The sequence below is a fragment of the Puma concolor genome, chromosome A3 (genome assembly GCF_028749965.1).
Source record: "Puma concolor isolate L17-30 chromosome A3, mPumCon1.1.hap2, whole genome shotgun sequence".
Lineage (NCBI taxonomy): Eukaryota > Metazoa > Chordata > Mammalia > Carnivora > Felidae > Puma > Puma concolor.
The window spans coordinates 59364879-59388806 of NC_141669.1; the positions used below are offsets into that span (position 1 = coordinate 59364879).

A 23928-nucleotide genomic window follows, 5' to 3' on the forward strand; every position below is an offset into this window, starting at 1 on the left:
GAGCAAATTAGGGTCTTTTGCCTATTCTTTCTCCTGGTGGTTTCCTTTCCCATACCACCTCAGACTTCCATCTGACAGTACCTGTTTTTCTGCATGCTTCCCTAGGTTTTCATTAATCATTCCAATGTCATGATTAAATATCATCCAACTCCTTTGAGGCCCACTGAGGATTGAGGAGGAGCCATAAGATATGGAGCACCCACTTGGGTCTCTCTTTTTTTTTCCTTATTTCTTCCTAGCCAAGCCATCCTTCTCATTCCAAGTATAAGATCTCACCTCTGACATTCTCACTTTTTGGATTTGTCAATCTGAGTTCTAATTATGGCCAGGTCAAGGAGCTGGGCATATAGGTGGTATTTCATATATATATTTTTTAATCTGCATCATAATTTAAAGGGAACTCTTATCAAAGCTGGGCAAGAATTAGATTTTTATGTCAGTATTGTCACATGAATACCAGTAATTCCATAAAATTCCATAGGTGCCTTTATATATATTTCCTCCCATAGAAAACATGTTACTCCACAAAATCATTTTTTAAAAAAAATTTTTTTTTTAACATTTATTTATTTTTGAGACAGAGGGAGACAGAGCATGAACGGGGGGAGGGTCAGAGAGAGAGGGAGACACAGAATCTGAAACAGGCTCCAGGCTCTGAGCGGTCAGCACAGAGCCCGACGCGGGGCTCGAACTCACGGACCGCAAGATCATGACCTGAGCCGAAGTCGGACGCCCAACCGACTGAGCCACCCAGGCGCCCCCACAAAATCATTTCCAAAGATTAACTGTATATAATTTCAGGTCAGGTATTTCCCACAGAAGTATTGGGCCATTGAATCAAAACTCTGCATGCAGGAGCAGTAAAATACTTTGAAGTAATTTTATCAATTTAGAAGGATGAAAGTATCTTTGCCTCTACCATTGTGACTTTGTTGTTTTGTCTTGAAGTTCCTATTTAATATACTGCAGAATTCTCCCATTTCTTTATACCTGGCTTGGTTGATCCCAGTTATATATCCCAGAGGACTTCAAAGGAGCAGAAAGGCAGTGATAAATCATATCACTAAAAGAAGTACTGCTGATAAGAAAAAGAGGTTTTATCCAAGTATAGAGAAAACTGTACTAAAATAGCAACTACATACCTTCAGAGTAGCATCTTAAAAGTATATCCAAAGCAAAGATTTTTAAAAAATATTTTCTCCTGGGTGGCTCAGTTGGTTAAGCGTCCAGCTCTTGATTTCAGCTGAGGTCGTGATCTCGAGTTTCAGGAGTTCGAGCCCCATGTCGGGCTCCGCACTGATAGTACCGAGCCTGCTTGGGATTCTCTCTCCCCCTCTCTGCCCCTCGTCTGCTCGTGCTCTCTCTCAAAATAAATAAATAAATATATTTTTTCCAAATAATATTGATTTGATACTGATGACTCAGATGCGTATTCAAAAGAGCTTTAAGAAACCATATTACTTCTTTTCCAGATGTTATTTTTAAGAATTAATGCAAGTTATAAACTCCACTTGAAAAAACAGTTATCTCATTTAAATGTGATAAATGATGGAGGACCTCAAAATGGGTATGTTTTCAACATATTTTTACTACATGCTCCAGTATTGGATTGCCTGATTGGTTTTTATTCATTATGCTGTCCTTTTCCATTATAATCTTGCCAGATCTGCACCATGGTAAAATCAGCAACTTTTTCCTCTGTGGAGAGGACATCTATATCAACTTGTCTATCTACATTAAAGTATTTTATAAGTGGTCAGTTACTTATATGTCTGTTTTGAGGTAGTGTGGGTCAGTAGCACATCCTTATGCAGTAGTCTCCCTGTATCCAGACAGGACTCAAAGTCCTACTTTGTAGCTGTGTGACCATGAGAAGGTCCACTTAACTTCTGCCTTATTTATAAAATGAGAAGGATAAAATCTTCTGTAACTTTCATAAGGTTACAAAAAAATGTGTGTGTATGTACATTTTTATTGTAAGCTTTTGAACAAATTATATGTACTATCAGTGAAATATTTTAGTTATACAAAACAATTTAGAATCAGAAAACTTGGGTTAAGTTCTGCCACTTACTAGTTGTGTGACGTTAGGTAAATCACTTTTATTTTTGCACTTTTATTTTCTTGGATTTGAAAATAGGGATGATGGTAAAAAGTACCATCACAAAATTTTTGTGAAGAACATAAAGATATGGGGAAAAATTATATAAAATACAAAAGCACTGATCATGAAGCTACATCCTAATATGATTTTCTCAGTGTGTTACCTGTTCTGTGGATTTTAGGAATAAAACATTAAGTTTTGGGCTTCAATTTCAAACTTATAGGAACAAATGAAAAAATGCATTTTGGAGTCAGAAATTGGCCCTGTCCAACAAAACAAGTACACTGAATTGATTTTGCAAAAAATATTTGGGAGCTTCATAATACTGAATGTGTTGGCCACGCTGAGTTAGTTTTATGCAACAATCTGATTCTCTCCCTTAATTATTACCTGGTTCTTCTTTTTCTTTTTTTTTTTTAAGAATTGTTGTTTTCAAAAGTTTCAGAGCCACAGAAAAGTTCAAGGACAGTTTAATGAATACCAAATATGTCTCAGAGACTATTTTTAAAAAACTAGTACTTTTAAGCCTACTCGACCCATAGCCTTCTATTTTTATTCCCATAGCTAAGTCTGGGTTGGTTCGTTCATGGGTTTTTCTGACCAGTAGTTCTGAAGCATTGAAGCTAACTCATTACCTATTATTTTCTCTGTTAATATAGCTATTTGGGGGTCTTACCAACCTAGAGATCTTCACTGTCATACACTTTTAAAGACACTAATTCTGTGTAAGTCAGTTCATGTCTTGTGAGTGATTCCTTGAAAGATAGAATTCCCTGAAAATTGACCTCTAGACTCTAGCAAAAGACATAATAAACTACCTGTTTATAAGTAATTTTTGTTCCTGGAATGGCTTTAAAAATGTACTTTTTTTTTTCAAGATGAAATTCACATAAAATTAACCATTTTGCAGTTAACAATTCAGTAGCAGTTAGTGCATTCACAAGTGTGTTCTAGTTCCTGTTGTCTAGTTGTCCAGTCAGATAATAAAATAAGATCAAAGCTTAAAAAAAAAACCCAAGAAGAAACCCTGTACCCATTAAGCAGTTACTTGCTACCTTCCTTCTCCCCAGCCCTGTTTTTTAAATGGAATTTTTTTTATTTCAGACATTTTAAAAATACAGACGTAAAGAAAATATTTGTATTGCTGCTACTTAATCATTAACATTTATCATTTCGCTTGGAAAAATGTTCATAATGTTTTAAAAAAAATGGCATTTCAAATGAAATTGAAGTATCCCTGGCTCCCATCTCCAGTCCCATTCTCTTTCCCCAACCTTAGTCAATATTTCTAATAAATTTGGCCTACATTTTTAAGTCCTTCTCCTTATCTCTAGATCTTAAAAAAAATATGTAGCACTGTTTTATAAACTTACATGGTATATTGTGCATGTGCTGCTTACTTTATTCCACTCAGCATTGTTACTGGTTTATCTATTTGATAGGAGTTGTCCATTTTTTGACATTTCTCCCACTTGAATCAACTATATTTAATGCAGCCATTTCCCCAAGAGAGATTTCTAAGTTATTACTTTTTTCCATTACAACTATGCCACAGTGAAGATCTATATGCATGTCTAGTGGTGTAATCATTTCTTTAGAGTATATCCACAAGTTAATACCAGCATATGTACATTTTCACTCGGCTAGGTTTTGCCAGAATATTCTTCAAAGTAGCTGCACCATGTTGTCAACATTTGCTATTAGATTTTTTTAATAATTGCAGGTGGTATCTTGTTTTGATTTGCATTTCCTAATGTTTGTCATCTTTTCATATATTCATTAGTCACTGAAGTGTTCTCATTTCACTTTTCCTGTTCATTTTCTTTGTCCATTTTTCTCTTGGGCATTATCTTTTTCTTGTCGATTTTAGATTTTTGCATATGCTCTCAAGCTAATCTTTTGTTGGTTATGTGTTTGCCAATATTTCCTTTTATGTTAAACAATAATTTTCAACTTTGATAGGATTATGGAAATATTTTTAAATGGAGATTTATGTTAATTTTAGGTTTAGTTTTGAATGTGGGGGACCTTGCCTTAGAAAGGTTTTCTGTTTTGAGCTGTTGCTGTTAGTTTCAGTGCACTTACCATATTATCACAAGTATAATTTCAAATCTTTTTAAAGCATCTTAATTAGATGAGTTTTAAATGAAAAATATGGTCCTTGTTAAATTCTGCCATGTGATGAAAGGTCAAACATTAAGCACGTTAAGTCCAAAAGCATTTATAAATTAGACTGTAGTACAAACATTAAGGGTGCTTCTAACACCTCTGTCCCCATGTAGTCCAGCGATCCAGAACTTACGTGTTCATTAAAATACTAAAGCTGGATTTCTTCTTCTCTTTTACAAACTACTAAATTAAGGTCTCCTATTCTTCCATGGGCCATATTTGTCAAAATATACGTCTACTCAGACCAGTCCCTGTTTTACATGCATGGAGCTTTGATATGTATCTGAGTGTTATTTCCTGGAATGTTCTCTCAAGTGTAGACATTCATGTGACAGCTCAGTGCTCAAAAGTGTTAACACTTTCTTTTCTCATCTCGTGTTGCTATATATCAGTATCTAGTTTTATATGTAGTAATATATATGCATGAATCCCAGCCTTCATTAGCTTCTTTGGATGTTACTCAGGAAACCTTGTCTTTCACCTGATTTCATTAGTCATATATATGTACAGTTGATCCTTGAACAATGCAGGAGTTAGGGGCACCAAACTACTCACAAGTAGAAAACCCACATGTAGCTTTTGATTCCCCAGAAACTGAAGTACCAGTACCCACTGTTGACCGGAAGCTTTACTGTTAATATCAACAGCTGATTGACACATACTTTGTCTGTTATATACTATATTCTTATAATAAAGTAAGCTGGAGAAAATGTTTTGAAAATCATAAGAGAAAGTACATTTAGTGCTCTACTATGTCAAAAAAAATCTAATTAGATCCACGCAGTTCAAAGCTGTGTTGTTCAAGGGTCAACTGTATAGTCTAGTGACAACTGATTACAAAAAAAATCTTAACCTATTATTTTTCTATTTTGTTTCATGCTTTTTAAAGATAAATCTTTTTTATTGGGCAGAATTATGAAACCAATTTCAACCTGCACTGGTTTATTCCTTTCCAAGATATTTATTGTTGAAATAGAGCGCTCTAACTATATGATGGCAGGAATCTTGCTAAGAGAAATATATTGACATTTGGTCCCTAGGAAATCTGAATTTTAATAGTCTAGCAGCTAGGAATAAGACTGACTCTGTGAGCATTGCTACTTTATCGTAGAGAGTGTGAGATTAAAAATAGTTTTCTCTCCAATGTTTAGGTTGGTCACAGCAGATGTAGCTTTTTACACTGGAAATCTTCAAGCCTTAAAAGGCCTTAAAGATTTGGACCTAAATATGTCCGAGATCTGGGAACAGAAGAGGTGATGACATACTGGAAAACTGGGTAGCTCATCTGACCATGGGATATGTATGTTTGTGAAGAAAATATGGATGCCTGTGATTCAAGAACTGAACCTGGAACCCAGAGTGAACGGGATAGGGGAAGGGGGAAAGGAAAGTATCAGTGTTGGGAAACTGGGATTCAGTGGGATCTACAAGGAATGCCATTTTTATGCTTCCTTCAGTGAGGAGTAACTGATCAGGTGTCTAACATTTTTCATTCTCTCTGGAAACAGACTCAGGTTTCTTTGGACCAAATCCAAAAGAACACATAGCTGTAACACAGCTGTAGTTGACTAGAATGCTCTGTATACTTTATATTAAAAAATGCTTTGCATTTCTTCCAGTGCAATGAAATTCATATGGTGTCCCACCTTATTTAATGATGGTACAATTTAAAATATTAAAATCTTAGTCAACCTCTGTAGAAAGTTTTCTCTATGAAAGTAAAGCTGTTTGAAAAATTATTTTTTTACACAGATCTTTCTATGAAAAATAAACATCTTTTGATTGCTTGGATTTAGGAACTCAATTTTTGTTTTAGTGACCAATGTCAAGTTTCAGGCCTCATGTGTCACGTATTTAATCTTTCTACCACCACTGTATGTCATCTGAGTAAAGCCTTCCAGAATAGTCTAAATACTTGAAAGTCTGATCACAGTAATAATTAAAGAAAAAGATATTGGCATTTATTTATGCAACTACTAATTTAAATACTTTTCAGAAGGGGTATGTGAAAGGCTGCAGTTTAATAGCTGTATTTTTATACAAGTATCTATGAAGGGTTGGTTTGTGGGTTTTTTTGCCTTTTTATTTCTAGCAAATGGTTAGAATACATTTTCATATATTCTGCGTATTTATGAGTTCTCATTTTAACATTTAGATAACAGATGAAGTATGGCCCCCTTGGGTTTTTGTTTTTAAGTTACTTTCGACATGTATATGAACAAAGACCAGGGAGAAATGGAACTTTTAAAATATAGGCTGCTGTTCTGCGGCCAGAAATAAGGTGATGAGTAACTTATTTAAAGATTTTATAATACCTACCTTCAAAATTAGAATCAGCAGCACTCCACAAATGAAAGTGCCTGTGCCTCACCTCACACCGGGAGTCTTGCCTAACCCCGTCAGAGTGCCTAATCTTGTTGTGATTATGTACAATGAAATAATAGTCTTATTTTGTGCTCTTCCATTTCCTAAAAGGAAAGCCTGTTTTCTTTATCATTACTAAGGTATGTCATTGGTTCTTAAACTGTCTAAAATAAAGCTGTAAAAAATTACCAGACTTTATAAGGCAACTTTTTTTTTTAATACTGTACAAGTAAATTTTAAATTACAAGCAGCCTACTTAAAAACAAGAATGGAAAAATTAGAAAATGTAATTAATCCTTAGAGAAAAGCCACAAATTCAACTACCAGCAGAGCTGATTTGGAAGGTTATTCATGAATATTTTCAGTGACAACAAGAAAGCTTCAAGGAAAGCGAACTTGTTATAAAGTTCTACCTCCACCCCACCATACTGGAGAACAAGTATGTAAGTGAAAAACCCTACCTCTACCCACCCCATCCCTTCACCTGGGAAAAGAAACATTACTTTGTGTTCATAAGTGGAGAGTCTGTGGAAAGCATGGCAGGCATCCCAGCTTTAGAACTAGATGAAAGGTATGGAATACCTTCAGGTTTAATTCCTATGGAAAGAATGATGTGGTTAAGATTCTTAGAAATGCAAAAACTAGATGTGTCAGGTAGCTGGCCAGTGAATACTTAAATATTTCAAGACTAAATCTTCCAAACGAAATAGCAACTTTCGCAAGAGTCAACTGTTTTTCTTCATTTCATAAAGTTAGCATTGAAAGTATACATGTACACATGGATTGCCTCACAGCTTTATTTTTTAAATCACAAGCAATTCAAAGTGACCATCATTGAGGCCTCTGTTCAAAGATGTTCCAGCAGAGCTGCCCCAGTTTTAAGATTAAACAATATTGCACTTTAAGATGAACTTTCAGGATCCTCATTAAAGAAAAGTATTGCTTCCAACTGTGCTTTTCTTGGACTAAAAGCATATTGCAAACTCTACTTTAAAAATTAACACTGCAGGGTACAGTAGCATAGTAAAGTACCTGCCAATTTTAGAATCCTAGAGAACATTTCATCGTTAAGAAACTGTTTAGCCCATAATTAGTATGAAGTGTACACAGTATTTTTTTTTTTTTTTTCATTTCAGTGGTCCAAGATCCGAAGGTTCCCAGATACAATCTTGTTCTCTAATACTGCTCCAGGTGGGATGTCAATTCGGTCACCATGATTTGCAATGATGATAACTGTTCCCTATGTGACAGGGAAAATCAAACAGAAGAGAGTGTACTTGAAACCAGCCGAAATGCAACTGATTCCCTTACAATCACCGAATTTATGCAGAATTCCATTTACAATGGAACAGTTGTATTTCTAAGCAATATTAACCACAAAAAAATATGTTAAGGAAAATTGTATAATGTGTCCCTCTAACAATCCTGGCAGTAGTTCCAGATGCCCTGCCTCTGTATCAGAGGTGGTACCAGGAGTGAGAAGTGGACCCAGTGCCACAGCATAACTGGCCCTTTCGAAGAACCACTTGCAATGTCACCAGCATTACCTACCTTCATAAAGAGACTGAGGTGCTTGGTTTATATTTACATATAGGTTTGGATTTGTTTTGTTGTTAAAACCAGTTTACTAATTTATTTTTCATGTCTTAGGGGAGGCTGTTTAGATGAGGCAGTCTCAGCAATAAAGTTCCATGTACATATATGTATATGTATATATACACACGTATGTATGTCTGTATAGTTGACCCTGGAACAACATGTGTTTGTGCAAGTCCATTTACATGCATTTTTTTGATACAGTACTATAAATGTCTTTTCCTTATGATTTCCTTAACATTTTCTTTTCTCTAGCTTGCTTTGTTATAAGAATACAGTACATAATAAAAACACCTACTAAAATATGTGTTAATCAACTATTATCAGTAAGGCTTCCACTCAGTAATAGACTATTAGTCTGGGGGAATCAAAAGTTAGATGGGGATTTTCAGCTGCATGGGGCTCAGCACCCCAAATCCCCCATGTTGTTCAGGGGTCAACTGTATATACATCTAGACACACACATATATATATATACATACACATATATCCTTATGTTTTTTTCAAGATCTTCATTTAAGTAGTTTTACTAAGAATGCCACATGTAATGTAGGCATAGGATTTTTAAAAAAATAATTAGGAAAAAGCTGTGGTATCTTTGGTTCTGCACTTTAATATTTATACCCATAGTCCTTCCTATTTCTTAAGCTAGAAGAATACTCAAAGTATCCAAGTACTATGGTGTAGTATCTTTACTATCAGTAAGATCTGTATCTTTAGACTGATGACAACAGATTACCTTAACAGGAATAGATTATGTTCAGTAAAACTGAAGTTGCCATTTTTTCTCCTTTCATTAAGATTCAGATTTGGTGAGCTAATGCTAATTTAACAGTGATTCTATTTTAAAGACTCCGATTTTCAGTAAAATAGTACCAGTTAAATTACTTCATGGTATTTGCTTTCCATTTGAATGCTATATTCCATAAAGTTCATATATACAACAATTATGATTGTATTTTAACTATGTTGTATTTCTACGGAAGATAGTATTAATACTAAATATTGTGGTAAGCTATTTCATTTTTTAAATGTATTTATGTCTTATAAACAAACATCTGGTATAGACTAAGAACTATTCCTTAAAATAAAGGTAAATTTAGGACTAGAAAATTAAACTTGTTTTGTAAAGCTAGCAGAACGAAAAATTTCATCTTAACACACCTTTAGTGAAACATGCTTGCCAAATGTCACATCTCCTGAAACTGTGAGGTGATCCAATTCAAGCATATCTGGTATACTTTCAAATCTCCTTAGATAATCCTGAACCTGAAAGAAAAGAGAAGGAAGAAGAAATTGTTTCAAAAATGGGTTACCAGAAAAAGCAGGTATTCAATTTACAAGTTAGTTTAACTGAACTGTGAAAACATTATTTATGGCCAAGCTCAGACCCTCTATGGGAAGAACCAATTTATTAAGCACTTTCTATATGCTAGATCCTGTGCAGGAGAGACCAGGAGATATGAACAACATCCTTACAATCAAGCAATTTATAACACCACTGAGCAGATCAGACAATAAATTAAAAGATAGGGGTGCCTGGGTGGCTCAGTTGGTTGAGCAGCGAGTGACTCTTGACTTTGACTCGGGTCATGATCTCATGGTTCTTGAGTTCAAGCCCCATGTTGGGTTCTGCACTGACAGGCTCTGAGATTCCTAATCTCTCTCTTTCTCTGTCCCCTCCCCCCCCCCCCCCAATAAACATTAAATACATACACACATACATACATAAAAAGGTATCCAGGGTGCCTAGATGGCTCAGTCAGTTAAGCATCTGACTTTGGCTCAGGTCATGATCTCATGGCTTGTGGGTTTGAGCCCCGCATTGGGCTCTATGCGACAGCTAAGAGCCTGCTTCGGATTCTGTATCTCCCTATCTCTCTGTTCCTCCCCCATTTGTTCTCGCTCGCTCTCTCAAAAATGAATGAATTAATCAAAACATAACCAACATGATAAGAGCCCAGTGAGTAATTCAAATAATCTGGAGTTTAGCTGGAAAGAGAAAGAGAGATCATCACTGTTTGAAGCAACCTAGACTGGAGCTGGGCTTTATGGGATGGGTAGGATTCAGAAGAAATGGAGTATTTCATGAACAGCAGCACAAATTATCATTATAAATGATCATTATCTTTACCGCCTCTTGTTTCCTTAGATTTATAGGCACTAGAAATTGTCTTCTATGGCCTCATTTCCTGTTTTGCTAAGAAAATTAGAAGCAACCTGAAAAGTTTCACTGGCTTCTACTACCACTCAGTTGCTCCCTAGCCCATTACTCTGTCCCTCCTGTTACTGGGGTGGGACTCTTTACTCCAACTTAAGGCCAGTCCTTCTTATGGCCTAATTCAAGGGTATTATCCAGTGATTATTTCTCCTTCAATGTTTTCTCCCTCTGACTGCATCAATTCTGATCAATGTATAAATGTGCCATAAATTCTCCCACCTTTAAAAAGCAAACAAAATATCTCAAATCATATATCCCTATCTATGGCTGCTTTTTATTGTTGCTTTTCTGTAAAACCAATTTCTTGAATTAGTTGTCCAAATTCATCTAATTTCTCTTCTATTAAATCCATTCCAGTCAGGCTCCAGAACCTCTATATTGATAAATCTGGTGGTGAATTCTCCTTGATCTTACTGGAACCATTCATCTTACTTGAATCAGCAGCAACACCTGACACAGGTGATCTTTCTTTCTTCTTTTTCTCTCTTCTTTCTTTTCTTTTTCTTTCTTTTCTTTTTCTTTCTTTTTCTTTCTTTCTTTTTCTTTCTTTCTTTTTCTTTCTTTCTTTTCTTTCTTTCTTTCAACATTTTCTTAATTTGGCTTTCAGGACATACACATTCATGGTTTTCCATGCAGTTCCTCACCTGTAACTCGTCAGTCACCTTTACTGCTTCCTTCACCTCATCCCCATCCTCTAAGCCTTGACTACCTTAGGGCTCAGTTCTTGGGACACCTCCTCCTAGGTGATCCCTATCTCATGGATTTAAATACCAGCTGTACATGAAGGACATGTACCTATATCTTCTAGATCTCTCCTCTGATCTAAAAAGAATCTAATAAATTTGAAGGTCTAATAAACTCAGTATCTCCAAAACTCAACTCCCCATCCTGCTTTCCCTACATCTGTTCCCCTAAACCTACTTCCCCCATTTCTGTAAGTGGCTGGCAATTCCATGCTTCCAATTGCACAAGCTAAAAACCTTGGCGTCTTTCCTAATCTTTTCTCTTACACTCCCCATCTAGTCCAACAGCAAATCCTGTAGCTACAACTTTAAAAATATCTCAGAACGTCAACTATTCCCACTGCCATCACCCTGGTCAAAGCCACCATTTCCTCTTGCCAGGATTCCTGCAATAGCCTGTTCCCTGGTTTCCCTGATTCCACTCTTGCTCACCAGATCAGTCACTTCACCCCTCAGCTCACAACTCTGATGGTTTTTCATCCACCAGAAGAAAAGAAAAAAAAAAAAAAAAAGCCACCTACATTCCCAGTATTCAATGACAAGGTTCTACATATTGGGCTTGTTCCCTCTTTGACCAACTCCTCCCCCCATCTCTCACTTGCTCTGCCCCAGGCAGACTGTGTTCTGTCCCTAAAACACATTCATCCTCTGAGTAGCCATTAACCACTCAGCCCGTATTCTCAAATTAGAGCAGCTCAAGTTCTTATCTCCTGCAGGGTATGGAAGAGGCTAGAAAGAGTGAGGGGAAAGTGAAGGCAGGGTGAGGCTGGGTAGAAAAATGGCTGACAATACCCTTTCAGAATGTGGGAAAATGGTGAGTATTTGTACCACCAGGATTTTCCCAGCTCAGCCAGGCTGATGAGAGGCACCCAAAACAGGGACTGATGCTATCCTGGGAAATGCAGCACAGCCACAAGACCCAGAATCATCTGCCATCAATATATGAGGCAGTACATACCTCCACACCAGGTGGCACTTAAACCACAACCAGGACTAGAACAGGCCTGGAGGGCATAACAGGACTCCAGGCCAGCCACAAAGGCTCACCCTGTCACCTTCATTAACCTCACAATATTTTATGTGATGAAATTTTTTTAAATATTAATTTATGAGAGAGAAACAGAAAGAGAGCAAGAGCAGGGGAAAGAGGGAGAGGTAGAGAAGCCCAGGGAGGCCCCTCACTGTCAGCGCAGAGCCCTATATGGGGCTCAATCCAACGAACCATGAGATCACGACCCAAGCTGAAACCAAGAGTCAGACACTTAAGTGACTGAGCCACCCGGGAACCTCCATGATGAAATTTTTTGAATTCCATTTATCATGTTAGGGTGGGGTTTTACTATACTTGCTATTGCCCTTGCCCGGAATGCTTTTCACCCCAGATACTTGCATGATATACTTCATTTCTCAGTGAGACCGTCTCTCTGGCCACCCAGTATAAAATTATACCAACACCACCCCACCCACACATTTCCTACTCCTGCTTTATTCTCCTTCATACTATTTCCCATCACTTGACATATATACATTTATTTGCTTATTATCATTCTTACCTCACCAGAATATTCACAAAGGCAAGGATTTTAGTCCATTTTATTTGCTGCTAAATATCCAGCACTTAGATCACTGCCCAGCACATGGTAGGGGCTCAATATTTGTTAAACAATTAACATTCTCCCACTGACGAAAACAGTAAATGGTTTTACAGGAGACATAAAGTAAAATGTCCCGAAATGTAAACATTCTTTTCTACTCTATAGCAATAATCAGATTTCAAAAGTGAATTACATGTTTATCTTCAACAGCTGATTCCTTTTAAAAGACATCAAAGACAGAGGACTATAATAGGTTAGCAGCTGAGACTAATTAGACCCCAATTCATATGTGTATCATTTTTATACTTACACATTTAAGAAATACAAATGCACATGTATATCGTATCTATCATTACGTACCTTTGTAAAAGAACTGCCTAATTTAACCAAGGGTACTGTAGGAAATTCCCTCTTTTCACTCATTGTCAAAGATCCTGCATTAAGGCTATAGAGGTTTGACATCACAAGCAAAAGATCTGATGTGGTTTTGACAGGTAGAAAACGGCTCCTAGGAACATTAATACCTAGAGAGTTCTCAAAACTTTTAATGGCAGCCCCTACTGCAGTTTCTAACTGAATGACATTCAGGCCTCCATCCAAAGTCTGTAAGAAAAAAAGAGGGGTCAGGGGGAGAGGAGAAATAGGTTTTAGCAACTTTGTTTTGTGGAGGCTAGTTAATATTTGGGGAGTGGTTTCAGAGACCCATTGAAGGAAACAAGAATTTTGAGAACTGATATTTAGCAAACACATACCATATGCCAGGAGCTTATACAGATGTGGTCTTTTTTTGGCGTCATAACTCCTCTCTTTATTAATATTTCCATTTTACAGTAAGGAACCAAATGTTCACAGAAAACTCATGCAAGGTGCCTGTCTGTGGCCAAAAGACCTTTAAGTGTCAGAGCAACAAGTAAGACCGAGGTCGGTTGCTCTCTTTTTGGGCCCTGTGCTCTTGCTGCTACCACAGCCCCAGGTGAAGTGAGGGTACCAGGGCTTGGTACACTAAAGAGATGGATGGGTGTAGACTCGGAACGACAGGGCCAGAAACTGGAGAGACTGACTAGGCAAAAAGGAGGAACCAATGAATAGGTGGACCAGACAGAGTGGGGGCAGCAGGTCTGCGTGCAGCCCACCTATTATGATCTTAGGAACTAGGGAGACCAGGGCTGCACCTGTGGCTTACCTTTGGATTCACGATGATTTCCATATCAATAGCATTTTGCTCTTGCAGTCTTTTAACTGCCGCAAGAGAGATCCACAGGTTGTTTGTGTTAAATATTTTGAATTTTGATACAGACTTGAACTCATCAACATGTGCTTTTGGCACTTGAGCGATTTCCACCAGTCTCAGTTTGCCTTCATACTGAGTGAGGGTCCCACCCTAGAAAGGCAGACAGGAGTGTGTGAGTGCCTCCATATCTCTCCCAGTCACAGCCATACCACACTATTTTCTAGTCTGTGAAAGGACACTGATGATAAAGTCCCCCAGAAATCAAACGCTTTCGCACTGATTCTATCTGTAATACGCAGCAACATACATGTTATAGTAGTGAACCAAAAAAAATATTCAGGTTGTGTGTCATTTTATACTGTGTACCCACCCTCTCATCCATAGTAAAAGCCGTGGGAGTGTATCGAGCCTTCCTCACTTTTCGAAGGCCTGCTACTGGAACGGCCATTCCTCTTATTCCCAAACCACAGTCCATCACTAAACAACTAGTCCTACCACCTCAGACCCTGCTCTGACTGGCTGCAGGATCAGCGGAGAAGAGGGAAGACCGAGGCACAACTGGATGAGAAGTGACCCCCAGAGTGGCCTCCGCTTAGAGATGTTCTTAAAGTCATGACGTGACAGCAGTGTAGGGAGAGGGGAACGTTCACTCACCTATCAGGGGGCATTTGCAAGAAGCATAGAACCCAGCCCAGGAAGTGACCATTTTAGTATTTACACACTGTCTACTTCTCTTACTCCCTGTGGCTAAGTAGTAAAACCTTGTGTACCATTTCATCAAATGCCAAGTGTCATCACCACTAAACATGCAATATCATAAAAAAAATTTGTGCCAAACAACTGCATTTTTTTCCAATTACAGAGACATTACAGTGATAAAAAAATATATTGAAGTGCATAAGTAAAAACAGAAATAGTAAATTTTCACTAAAGGAACAATGAAATAAATACACTTAAGCACCAAACTAGAAGAATATTAAAGGTATGAACAAACATTGAAACTGTTTTCACTTAGGATTCAGATTTATCCTACAAATATATGTGAAATTGTTTTCAGTTAGAATCATCCCTATAGATTACTCAACAATACTGTTAACTCTTGATTTATATCCACACAGTTATGTCAGGTGAAACTTAAGAGTGCTCTATAGTATACTATCTCACTCTATCTTACAGTGATGTTATCAAGTGGATACATGTGTTTTGCTTCACACAAAAAATTCTGCAAATAAAAATAGCTTGAGCTACATAACCTGTGAAATGTGAGATATGAATCCCCAAACTGCTTCCTCTCAGTATTTACCTTTACATCTGCACGTGTTTTATTTGTGACTTCCATGACAAATTCACAGGGTTTCCCATTGGGTGGGTTCATTAGATGATTAAGAATATAAAGATCCACAGTGGCACCCAGATTATCTATGTTGGACACAAAAATATACTCTTTGCCTTCTCCTATAAGGGTGTCAAGCAAACCAGAGTTGTAGAAACTGGCGTAAATATCACCGTGACCTGGAGGGTACCAAGCTTCTGTATTTTCCCCTGAGTACGAGACATCCTTTGCTACAGGCAGTAAAGATTCCTTATTAATCCTCGGGTACCTTTAAAAAAAAAAAAGTCTTTTTCAATATCAATTCGGAGAGTATTCCAGACCTTCAAGTAAAACAGTGCATTTAAAGTTAAATAAAACTGGGGCACCTAAGTGGCTCAGTTAGTTAAGCATCCAACTTGGTTTCAACTCAGGTCATTATCTCAAGGTTTGTGGGTTCGAGCCATGCATCGGGGTCCGGAGTTCTCTCTCCCTCTCTCTCTGCTCCTCCCCCTACCCCATGTGTGCACACGTGTGCATGTTCTCTCTCAAAAATAAAACTTTCATGGGGCGCCTGGGTGGCGCAGTCGGTTAAGCGTCCGACTTCAGCCAGGTCACGATCTCGCGGTCCGTGAGTTCGAGCCCCGCGTCGGGCTCTGGGCTGATGGCTCAGAGCCTGGAGCCTGTTTCCGATTCTGTGTCTCCCTCTCTCTCTGCCCCTCCCCCGTTCATGCTCTGTCTCTCTCTGTCCCAAAAATAAATAAACGTTGAAAAAAAAAATTAAAAAAAATAAATAAATAAAACTTTCAAAACACCCACAAAGTTAAATAAAACTTTTCAGTCTATTAAAAGTAATGAGGTAAGTCCATTTAAGAAAATCTCTTTTAAAAAATCTCTTATCTGTGTTCAGTAATCAATTAACTTCATCATAATATTTGCTGCAAAAAAATTTCCATCATCATACAAATGGGAGGACACTGCATATTCTTAAGATACTAATATATTTTGTAACTCTTAAAGAGTCATAGATTAGAGTACTCTAATTTAATGAATTTACATGAAGTCAATTTCTCAAACTTACTTGGCCTATCTGGGAGATCTATCTGGTAGACTGGTAGAATCTGTCCATTCTTACAAAGACATCTATTCAGGGGCGGTGCTGTTTCTTTCCCAGAAAAGTCAACAGCAGATTAGTGCTCAAGGACATGTGCTTCCTACCACTAGTGAGAACATGTACCGGGGCTGGCAGTGGGGGAGGGGGGGACAGAGGAGCTAGCACTGTAACAGACCAAGGACCAACCAGAAAACAGAGGAAGAGCACCTGCAACATAGAAAATGTCCATGAAAAAGTAGATTAAAAACAAAAACAACTGATGATACAATTTTAGAAATACCCATTCTGTACAAGTTCACATAGCCCCATATCCATCCTTAAATGGAAGACTTCTTTTCCCAGTTGCCTGGGCTTTATCAAAATTCATCATCTGAATTCCTTTCTATGGGCACACCTTGGAGATACTGCAGTTTCTGTTCCAGACCACAGCAATAAGACAAATGCCGCGATAAAGCGAGTCAAAATTTTTTTGGCTATCCAGTGCATATAAAAGTTATGTTTACACTATACTATAGTAAGTGTGCAGTAGTAGCATTATGTTTTAAAAAAACAAAAAAACAACGTACATACCATAATTAAAAAGACACTTCATTGCTAAAAAATGATAACAATGCTGTGGGCTTTCAGCAAGTCATAATGACTGATCACAGGTCACAACAAATATAAGAAAAAATCTGAAATATTGTGAGAATACCAAAATGTGTGACACAGACACAAAGTGAGCTAAATGCAGCTGGAAAAGTGGCACCAATACCAACAGACTTACTTGTTCAATGCAAGGTCACCACAAACCTTCAACTTGTGAAAAACTACAGTATCTGCAAAGCACAACAAAGTGGAAGGCAATCTAACAAGGTGTGACTGTGCTTCCCTTCCCCAAAGATTTTTTCCAGAAGTTATTAAATTCCCCCCAAGCCTATTCAGGATGTTGAATAAATGTCTTCTCATATGAAAGAAAGTTATCAACACGGTAGACTATAAAAGATTTTCATAGACCCATGAAATATGCTCTCAGAAAGCCAAGACCTAGGCCAGCCTCAAATATTCTGAACATGGAACAAGCAGGTTCTCTCTTAAGAATTAAGGTTATAGAATCGCAGAGTGACTGTATCACCTATCTATGAACAAGTGTTCAGCCTCTAAAGGCACTAAGCATTTGCAAACACGAGTTTGTGGCACTGCACATCTTGATGTTGCTCTGTTTCAACAAGAAAAAAGTCTGTTTCCCAGGAATAACATCCCTCAGACTTATTTTTTTTAACTTATCTTATCGTACCTGCTTTGATTAAAAGTGTAGATTTTCACACGACAATGATTGTACTTCTGTAGTATTTTTTTTGTATCTTCATCCGTGTTAAAAGAGTTCATTAGAACAAGAGGAACATCTGTATTGTAGGTTTTGTTCAAATGCTAGGGAGGAAAATAACAGATTACTCGGATTTACTTTACTTTCACTTAAAAGTGTAAAACCCTTAATGTTTAATCACAAAGTATCCAAAACATTACCTATATGCAGCCAAATATAAATATTTAGCATTAGCCAGACATTTTGCTAAATAGTTCACCATGTACTTGCTCATTAAATCACAATCCTATGAAACAGAAACTCTTGTCTGTGTTATGTGGATGGCTAAACTGAGGCCCAGAGAGGCAGAGTCCAATTCCGGAGTTGTGTGCCCAGCCAGTGCCCTGTGGCCTTACTGGATAGGCAAATGCTGACTACGCATTTATTTACTCTGTCCAGAGCACAGTGGGGATGAAAGTACAAATCTTACAAAGACACAGCTCCCTACTCTCAGGATTCACGTTAAGAACTGTGAATCACTCCCCAACTGAAATCTTTTCAATCTCTAGGAAAAGTTAGGGGCAACACAGAATGAGAAGAAAACAGGTTCTCAGAAGTCAGACTACCATCTCGGGCAAGTAAATCAACTTCTCTGTGCCTTGGCTTCCTCATCTGTAAAATGGGGATGAGAATAAAGAGTACTTAGCTGTTGAGTCAATTCATGAAAAGAGCTCAGAGTGATACTTAGTTTACAGTACATGCTAGATAAACGTGAGCTGCTGCTACTGCTAGTCTTGTAGTTGCCAGCGTCGTATTAGACACTAGAGATAAGAGATTCTTTTTTGCAAAACACAGGCCACTGCCTCTGAAGAATTTAAGGTCTGTGATTAACAACTTTATCGTAAGAGACACGGTTCTTAGCATCCACGGCACCCAACCAGATCTGAAAATTCTTCCTGGCCTCCCAAAAGGGGTTAATAAAGCCAGATCATCCCAGCTGGGAGGAAGGCTGCCACTAGAAAGAAATTTGGCAGAGGAGTGGGGGAGATCAAAGGAGACTCCAAAAAGATCCAGAATTGCAACAACCACAAGGGCTATTTAAGATCAAAAGCTTTTACATCACCCTAAGGATTTGCCCTTGGGATCACCAAACCTTTTAATGTACTAATAAAAAAACTAAAGATAGCAAATTCCTTGCTATCCACATCTGTTATTTCATAAGGTAACATTTATAATAACCTAAAACTGTTCATGAGAAAGGCTGAATGTTACTCACTTCAATTTGCTGAACGGTCAGATCCAAAAAGGTATTCTCATTCCTCACACCAATCAGACTTTTCGGACCTTTGCAGCCCATGCTGGTTCCCAAACCACCATTGAGTTTCACCACCACCAGCTTATTTAGTACAGAAGATATATTATCAGGTAAGCCTCTGGCCTTTATCTTTTCATAGGGCTGAATCTGAAATTGAAAAAATAGAATTCAAATAGGTTTTTTTTTTTAATGTTTATTCATTTTTGAGCTAGAGAGAGACAGAGCATGAGCAGGGGTGGGGCAGAGAGAGAGAGGGAGACACAGAATCCAAAGCAGCTCCATGCTCTGAGCAGTCAGCACAGAGCCTGACATGGGGCTCAAACTCACAAACCGTGAGATTATGACCATAGCCAAAGTCGGATGCTTAACTGAGCCACCTAGGCACTCCTAAAATTCAAATTGTTTTATGAGAGGTTAAATCCAGTCAATCTCAGGGTGATTTCCATGTTTCCTTAAAGAGTTTGCTTTCTTCACAGAAAGTTTCGACTGCATTTCCTTTAATGTCACAAGTCCTTCTGGTACAAAATCAAGTACTTACTTGCAACTTCTCTTGCACAAAGTAGTAGTTCGGTGGCTCATTTACATTGTGATGGAGTACAAGAAGGGGGAAAAGTTACAGTCTACAAATATTTGCCTGGCTGGTGAGAACATGTAAGTCTCTTCTTGAACTGCCTTCAAAAACTCAGAATTACTAATTTGCTTCAATATAGTAAATGGGATACACAAAACTCACCAAATCTTCAAACATTTCTGGTACAGAATGGATCTACTTCAATTCTGGAGAAGTACATATGTGATCACACATTATCCCTTCTCCCAAAGGAGGCAAAAACAAAAACCAAAATGTTCCTTGCAATTCTCCTCCATTCAACAGTTAAGTCTGCCCTTCAGAGAAAGGTGGTGTAGGGTTTTTGTCATACTTCTAAGTTAGAATTTAACTGTCAGGCATCATTTTATAGAGCTTGTATTGGAAAATTCAGTGTGTTCTCTCTGCTCCAATAAATACTCTGATGGGGTGGGAAAGGCAAGAGCTGGGGCTGGAGAGAATCTCCTTGTCTGTTTCTGGGAACACAAAGCATTACTCTTCAACTTCTCCCTCCTAGAACAAGAACAACCACACAGTGGTAGACCAAATTCTTTTCTTCAAGGCAGAGGCACAGCCAAGTCTAAATATGTTATAGTAAGAATAAAGTTTTTACAAAGGTCATAGAATATTCTCTAACCAGTTGCAGGACTTTGTTATTCTTCTTTATTGGAATACATCATCAAATGTACTCTTCAGTTACATACATCATCATGGTGTGGGACAGTTAACACTTAGGGGGCTGAAGAAATAAAACCATAAAGTGCTCACTTACTATGAGTTGAGCTATTTTTGTTTTGCTACCTGTAGAGCGTGTGTGGGTGGGTGGTGGATGAAGTCTATAATTGGGAAAGGAGTTCATGGGTTCACACTCCAGTGATTAGGTTGTGGAGGCAAAAATCCCTTTATACTTGGTCAAACATACATATGTGTCCTATGTCGATTCCTGACCACACAATTTCTACTGTTAGCGGCTCTTTCCACACAAACTAGTCTGGGACTCTTATTTCCTCTACCTTGCAAGACACTCTGCTAACTGCTAACTGCAGACAAATGCACTTTTGCTTGGTGTAAATAGTGAGAAACATGAAACACTCTTCTCCAAGACTCTCTGCTGGTTACCACCCCAGTTATCACTAGTGCCACTAAGTAGTCTTCTGCAGTCATTCATATTTAAAAGGGCTGGTGACAGAGGAAGACCAAAGGAGAAGACAGGCTTGTGGGCACCATGGCCTTCAGTGGATGCTACCCCAATACTAGGATGCTAACCACCAAGGAAAAGAAGGGTAGGGAAGCAGGAAAGAACACGGACTATACTGGTTGCTTCCCTGGCAGTACCTGGTCCATTTGAGGACAACACATGGATGAAAACAACTTGGATACCCAACACACACACACACACACACACACACACACACACACACACACACACACACACACACACCCAGGGCCCAAATAGCTGACATTCCTTGAAGGATGTTTTGACTCCACTGCCATGAACATTGTTTCTTCAGCATGTCAGAGAAACTGGTAATATTGTTTGGGAGAAAAAGCCCAATTTAAGTGCTATACTACTAGAAAAATAAGAGGAGATGACAAAGCTGGAACTTGTCACCCTAATAAAACATGGCAGTTTGTAATCCTTTCAAAAGCCCAGCTGTTGAAATCAACCAGTCAGTGAAAGGAATGCCACTGTGATATATAATGCCTTCAAACAGTCTATTATTAGGTTAGGAGAATTTCTTGGGCACATTACATTTACTCAAAGAGTTACAAAATGGAACCCAAGCCAATTAGTTTCCAATTATCTTTTAAAAGCCAAGAATTTCCATTCAGCAGTTACTTTTGACTTCCCAAAAAAGACTTATTTACGGAGGTCTCAAAAGGGTGTGAAAATCAATTTAACTAAAACTCCCTAGTTCATGCATTCATTTTAAGTAAAATTATCAGTTCAGAAATATTTTTACCTATTTAATGCTTCCTTTAATATATTTTTAAAAAATACATAAAAGCAATTTTTTTTCTACATATGGTAGACAGGCCTACATTTTCCAATTTCACCTAAAAAATTTTCATTATGAAACAGCATACATACAAGTTCATAAAATATATACAGTTGAAAGTCAAAGAACCTGAATAGAGAAGATTATTACCACAACTTATAAGTCTCCTTGAGTTTGTCCCTGATCATATTCCTCTTCCACCCCTAGTGGTAACCACCATCTTGACTTTTACTTTATTTTTACCACCTATGTATGTATCCATAGTGATAATATTTTACTTAATTTCATCTCTAAACTTTCGACTTGCTGGTTTAATTCATTGTTATACTTAAGAATAATTCACATTAATGCCTAAAGCTATAGTATATTCAGTTTTCACTGCCATATGGTACTCATTTTATATATCCATTAAAAGAATCCATTAAAAGAATGGCTGTCACTATTCACAGATGATATGATTCTATATAGAGAAAATCCAAAGACCCTACAAGTAAGTTATTAGAATAATGTGAGCATAGCAACATTGAAGATACATGATCAATATTTTAAAAAACAACTGTTTTTAGAGCCCTGTACTCTGCTGGTGAGAATGTAAAAAGGTGTCCAGCTGATAAGAAAAAAAGTATTGTGGCTCCTAAAAAAACTTTAAATAGGGGCGCCTGGGTGGCGCAGTCGGTTAAGCGTCCGACTTCAGCCACGTCACGATCTCGCGGTCCGTGAGTTTGAGCCCCGCGTCAGGCTCTGGGCTGATGGCTCAGAGCCTGGAGCCTGTTTCCGATTCTGTGTCTCCCTCTCTCTCTGCCCCTCCCCCGTTCATGCTCTGTCTCTCTCTGTCCCAAAAATAAACGTTGAAAAAAAAATTAAAAAAAAAAACAAAAACAAACTTTAAATAGAATACCATATGATCTACCAAATCCATTTCTGGGTATACACTCCAAAGAATTGAAAGCAAGTTCTCAAAGAGATGTTTGCACACTTTCCTTCATTATTCACGATAGCCAAAAAGTGGAAGCAACTCAAATGTCCATCAACAGATGAATGGATAAAACAAAATATGGCACATACACGCAATGGAATAGCATTCGGCTTTAACAACGGAAAGAAATTCTGATACATAGTACAATATGAACGAAGTATTAGGTTAAAGTGAAATAAGCCAGTCATAAAAAACAAATACCTGTATGATTCAACTTAAATGGGGCACCTAGAGTAGTCAGACTCCTATAGACAGAAAGCAGAAGGGTGGTTACCAAGGACTGGGGAAGGGAGGAATGGGGGAGTTGTTTAATGGGAACAGTTTTAGTTTTGCAAGATCAAAGATTCTGGAGGTTGGCTGCATAACAATGTGAACATACTAATGAATTTTATGTTTAGAAATGTTTAAAAATGATTGAAAGAAGATTAACTGTCTCTCTCTCTATGAAGAATTAGAAAACAGGATTAAAAATAGCAAATATTTAGGAATAAATCTAACAAAAGATATGCAAGACTTCTCTACACTGAACACTATAAAACATTTCTGAGAAAAATGAAAAGACTTAAATAAATTCAAGGATGTATTTATCATGTTTATAAACTCGTAGACTTACAAATGTAAAGATGCCAATTCTTCCCAAACTGATCACTGCAATCCTAACCAAAATCACAACAGTTTTTTTGTGTGTGTGGAAACTGACAAGCCTATTTAAAAGTGTATGAAAATGCCCTATGACCCAGCAATAGCACTGTTAGGAATTTACCCAAGGGATACAGGAGTGCTGATGCATAGGGACACTTGTACCCCAATGTTTATAGCAGCACTCTCAACAATAGCCAAATTATGGAAAGAGCCTAAATGCCCATCAACTGATGAATGGATAAAGAAACTGTGGTTTATATACACAATGGAATACTACGTGGCAATGAGAAAGAATGAAATATGGCCTTTTGTAGCAACGTGGATAGAACTAGAGTGTTAGGCTAAATGAAATAAGTCATACAGAGAAAGACAGATACCATATGTTGTCACTCTTATGTGGATCCTGAGAAACTTAACAGAAGTCCATGGGGGAGGGGAAGAAAAAAAAAGAGGTTAGAGAGGGAGAGAGCCAAAGCATAAGAGACTGTTGAGAACTGAGAACAAACTAAGGGTTGATGGGGGATGGGAGGGAGTGAAGGGTGGGTGATGGGTATCGAGGAGGGCACCTTTTGGGATGAGCACTGGGTGTTGTATGGAAACCAATTTGACAATAAATTTCATATTAAAAAAAGTGTATGAAAATACAAAGGGCAACGAATAGACAAGACACTCTGAAAG

General features: G+C 37.8%; 2 protein-coding genes across 5 annotated transcripts in view; one reads left to right on the forward strand and one right to left on the reverse strand.

Annotated features, from left to right (window-relative positions):
• Window positions 1-23928, forward strand: part of VPS54 (VPS54 subunit of GARP complex) — a 139392-nt gene that overhangs the window by 83514 nt on the left and 31950 nt on the right. For 3 of the 4 annotated variants that reach the window (XM_086701000.1, XM_025931877.2, XM_025931878.2), the window contains exons 22-23: window positions 1473-1567; window positions 5425-6825. In XM_086701000.1, the coding sequence (XP_086557126.1) occupies window positions 1473-1567; window positions 5425-5530 (201 nt within the window). In that variant the 3' untranslated portion in view covers window positions 5531-6825. Of the gene's footprint in view, window positions 1-1472; window positions 1568-5424; window positions 6826-23928 lie in introns of those variants that run through there. The other variant, XM_086701001.1, reaches the window with a different exon arrangement.
• The window catches only part of UGP2 (UDP-glucose pyrophosphorylase 2), a 64798-nt gene continuing 48290 nt past the window's right edge, over window positions 7421-23928 (reverse strand). Inside the window, exons 4-10 of the mRNA XM_025932430.2 lie at window positions 19008-19193; window positions 17723-17856; window positions 15327-15624; window positions 13976-14173; window positions 13153-13395; window positions 9398-9502; window positions 7421-7877 (exon numbers count right to left, since the gene is read on the reverse strand). Coding sequence (XP_025788215.1) covers window positions 7770-7877; window positions 9398-9502; window positions 13153-13395; window positions 13976-14173; window positions 15327-15624; window positions 17723-17856; window positions 19008-19193 — 1272 coding nt within the window. The 3' untranslated portion in view covers window positions 7421-7769. The remainder of the gene's footprint in view (window positions 7878-9397; window positions 9503-13152; window positions 13396-13975; window positions 14174-15326; window positions 15625-17722; window positions 17857-19007; window positions 19194-23928) is intronic.